Genomic DNA, 2752 nt, shown 5'->3' with positions numbered 1-2752 from the left:
TGTGACACCCCCAGATGTCCCCAGGGTTGTGCCAGGCGTGTGACACCCCCCAAATGTCACCCAGGGGTTGGGGCAGGTGTGTGACACCCCCAGATGTCCCCAGGGGTTGTGCCAGGTGTGTGACACCCCCCAAATGTCCCCCAGGCTTTGGGTCAGGAATGTGGCACCCCCAAATGTCACCCAGGGCTTGGGTCTCCAATGTGACACCCCCAAATGTCCCCCAGGGGTTGGGGCAGGTGTGTGGCACCCCCAAATGTCACCCAGGGGTTGGGGCAGGTGTGTGACACCACCCAGATGTCACCCAGGGGTTGGGTCAGGAATGTGGCACCCCCAGATGTCACCCAGGGGTTGTGCCAGGCATGTGACACCCCCAAATGTCCCCCAAATGTTTGTGCCAGGCGTGTGACACCCCCAGATGTCACCCAGGGGTTGGGTCAGGTGTGTGATACCCCCCCAAATGTCACCCAGGGGTTCAGGCAGGTGTGGGACACCCCCAAATGTCCCCCAGGGTTTGGGTCACCAATGTGACACCCCCAGATGTCACCCAGGGGTTGGGTCAGGTGTGTGATACCCCCCCAAATGTCACCCAGGGGTTCAGGCAGGTGTGTGACACCCCCAAATGTCACCCAGGGGTTGGGTCAGGAGTGTGACACCCCCAAATGTCCCCAGGGTTTGTGCCAGGCGTGTGACACCCCCAGATGTCACCCAGGGGTTGGGTCACCAATGTGACACCCCCAGATGTCCCCAGGGTTTGTGCCAGGTGTGTAACACTCCCAGATGTCACCCAGGGGTTGGGTCAGGTGTGTGACACCCCCAGATGTCCCCAGGGTTTGTGCCAGGCGTGTGACACCCCAAAGCCCCCATGTCCCTCGGTGGGTGGCCCCGCTGTGCGTGTCCCTCTCGGGTGTGTCACAGCCCGGCCGCCCCGGGGCTGGCAGGTCCCGGTGTCACCGGCCTGGCCCGGGTGACAGCTGTCCTTGTCCCCAGCCCGTCCACGCTGCGCATGGCGCGCGGCGGCAGCGCCGGCCACCTCCGCTGTGGCAAGGGCACCACCTACGAGGGGGGCATGAGGGAGCCCGCCCTGGCGTACTGGCCCGGCAGGATCGCGCCAGGTGAGCCGGGACGGACCGGGACAGACCCGGGACAAAGGGGGACAGAGCGGGACAGATGGGACAAAGGGGGGCAGAGCGGGACAGACTGGGACAGACGGGACAGACTGGGACAGAGCGGGACAGACTGGGACAGACGGGACAGACTGGGACAGACCCGGGACAAAGGGGGACAGAGCAGGATGGACCCGGGACAGACCCGGGACAGAGCGGGACAGATGGGACAAAGGGGGACAGAGCGGGACAGACCCAGGACAGACCCGGGACAGAGCGGGACAGACTGGGACGGACCCGGGACAAAGGGGGACAGAGCGGGACAGACCCAGGACAGACCCGGGACAGAGGGGGACAGACGGGACAAAGGGGGCCAGAGCGGGACAGACCGGGACGGACCCGGGACAGAGAGACAGAGCAGGACAAAGGGGGGCAGAGCGGGACAGACTGGGACAGAGCGGGACAGACCGGGATGGACCCGGGACAGACTGGGACAAACTGGGACAGACTGGGACAAAGGGGGACAGAGCGGGACAAAGAGGGACAGAGCGGGACAAAGCGGGACAGAGCGGGACAGACCCGGGACAGAGCAGGACAAACCCGGGACAAAGAGGGACAGACCAGAACGGACCCAGGACAAAGGGGGACAGAGCGGGACAAACTGGGATAAAGTGGGACAAACCTGGGAACAAACCTGCGACAAACCGGGACAGACCGGGACAAAGCGGGACAGACTGGGACGGACCGGGACAGAGCGGGACAGACCCAGGACAAAGTGGGACGGACTGGGACAAAGGAGGACAGAGCGGGACAGACTGGGACAAACTGGGATAAAGCAGGACAAACCCGGGAACAAAACTGCGACAAACCAGGACAGACCTGGGACAAAGCGGGACAGACCGGGACAGACCCAGGACAGACCCGGGACAAAGCAGGACAAACTGGGACCAAACCCGGGACAAACCGGGAAAAACTGGGGACAAACCCAAGACAAATCAGGAACAAACCTGGACAAACCCAGGACAAAGTGGGACAAACCTGGGAAGAAACCAGGACAAACCCGGGACAGACCGGGAACAAACCCGTGACAAACCAGGACCAAACCTGGGACAGACCAGGAACAAACCTGGGACAAATCGGGGACCAAACTGGGATCAAACCGGGACCAAACCCGGGCCAAAGCGTGCCAAAGCGTGCCAAAGCGTGCCAAAGCATGCCAAAGCGTGCCAAAGCATGCCAAAGCGTGCCAAAGCATGCCAAAGCATGCCAAAGCGTGCCGAAGCGTGCCAGCAGGGTGCCGCCGTGCCGCGCAGGGGTGACGCACGAGCTGGCCAGCACGCTGGACATCCTGCCCACGCTGGCCGCGCTGGCCGGCGCCGCCCCGCCCCGCGTGGCCCTGGACGGCTTCGACCTGAGCCCGCTGCTGCTGGGCACCGGCAAGGTCAGTGCTGGGGGGCTCCTGGGAACGGCGCGCGCTCGCTCGATCCAGCTGGGATTAATGGTACTGGGGGTGGTAACGCAGATTTGGCAGGCGGGGAAGCTGGTTGTTGGTTTATTTAAAGTCAGTGATAGGTAATGGTTGAGTAAATGTAATTTATTTTACATTATATTGTATCACATTATATTATATTACATTCTATTCTATTCTA

At 62.2% G+C, this 2752-nt stretch overlaps 1 protein-coding gene across 1 annotated transcript in view; it reads left to right on the top strand.

Annotated features, from left to right (window-relative positions):
- ARSA (arylsulfatase A) overlaps positions 1-2752 on the top strand; it is an 11242-nt gene that overhangs the window by 6652 nt on the left and 1838 nt on the right. Inside the window, exon 5 of the mRNA XM_041401082.1 lies at positions 2417-2544. Within this exon, the coding sequence (XP_041257016.1) occupies positions 2417-2544 (128 nt within the window). The remainder of the gene's footprint in view (positions 1-2416; positions 2545-2752) is intronic.

Source organism: Onychostruthus taczanowskii, unplaced genomic scaffold (assembly GCF_017590055.1).
Source record: "Onychostruthus taczanowskii isolate IOZ18803 unplaced genomic scaffold, ASM1759005v1 scaffold184, whole genome shotgun sequence".
NCBI lineage: Eukaryota > Metazoa > Chordata > Aves > Passeriformes > Passeridae > Onychostruthus > Onychostruthus taczanowskii.
This window is presented reverse-complemented; position numbering and strand designations above follow the sequence as displayed.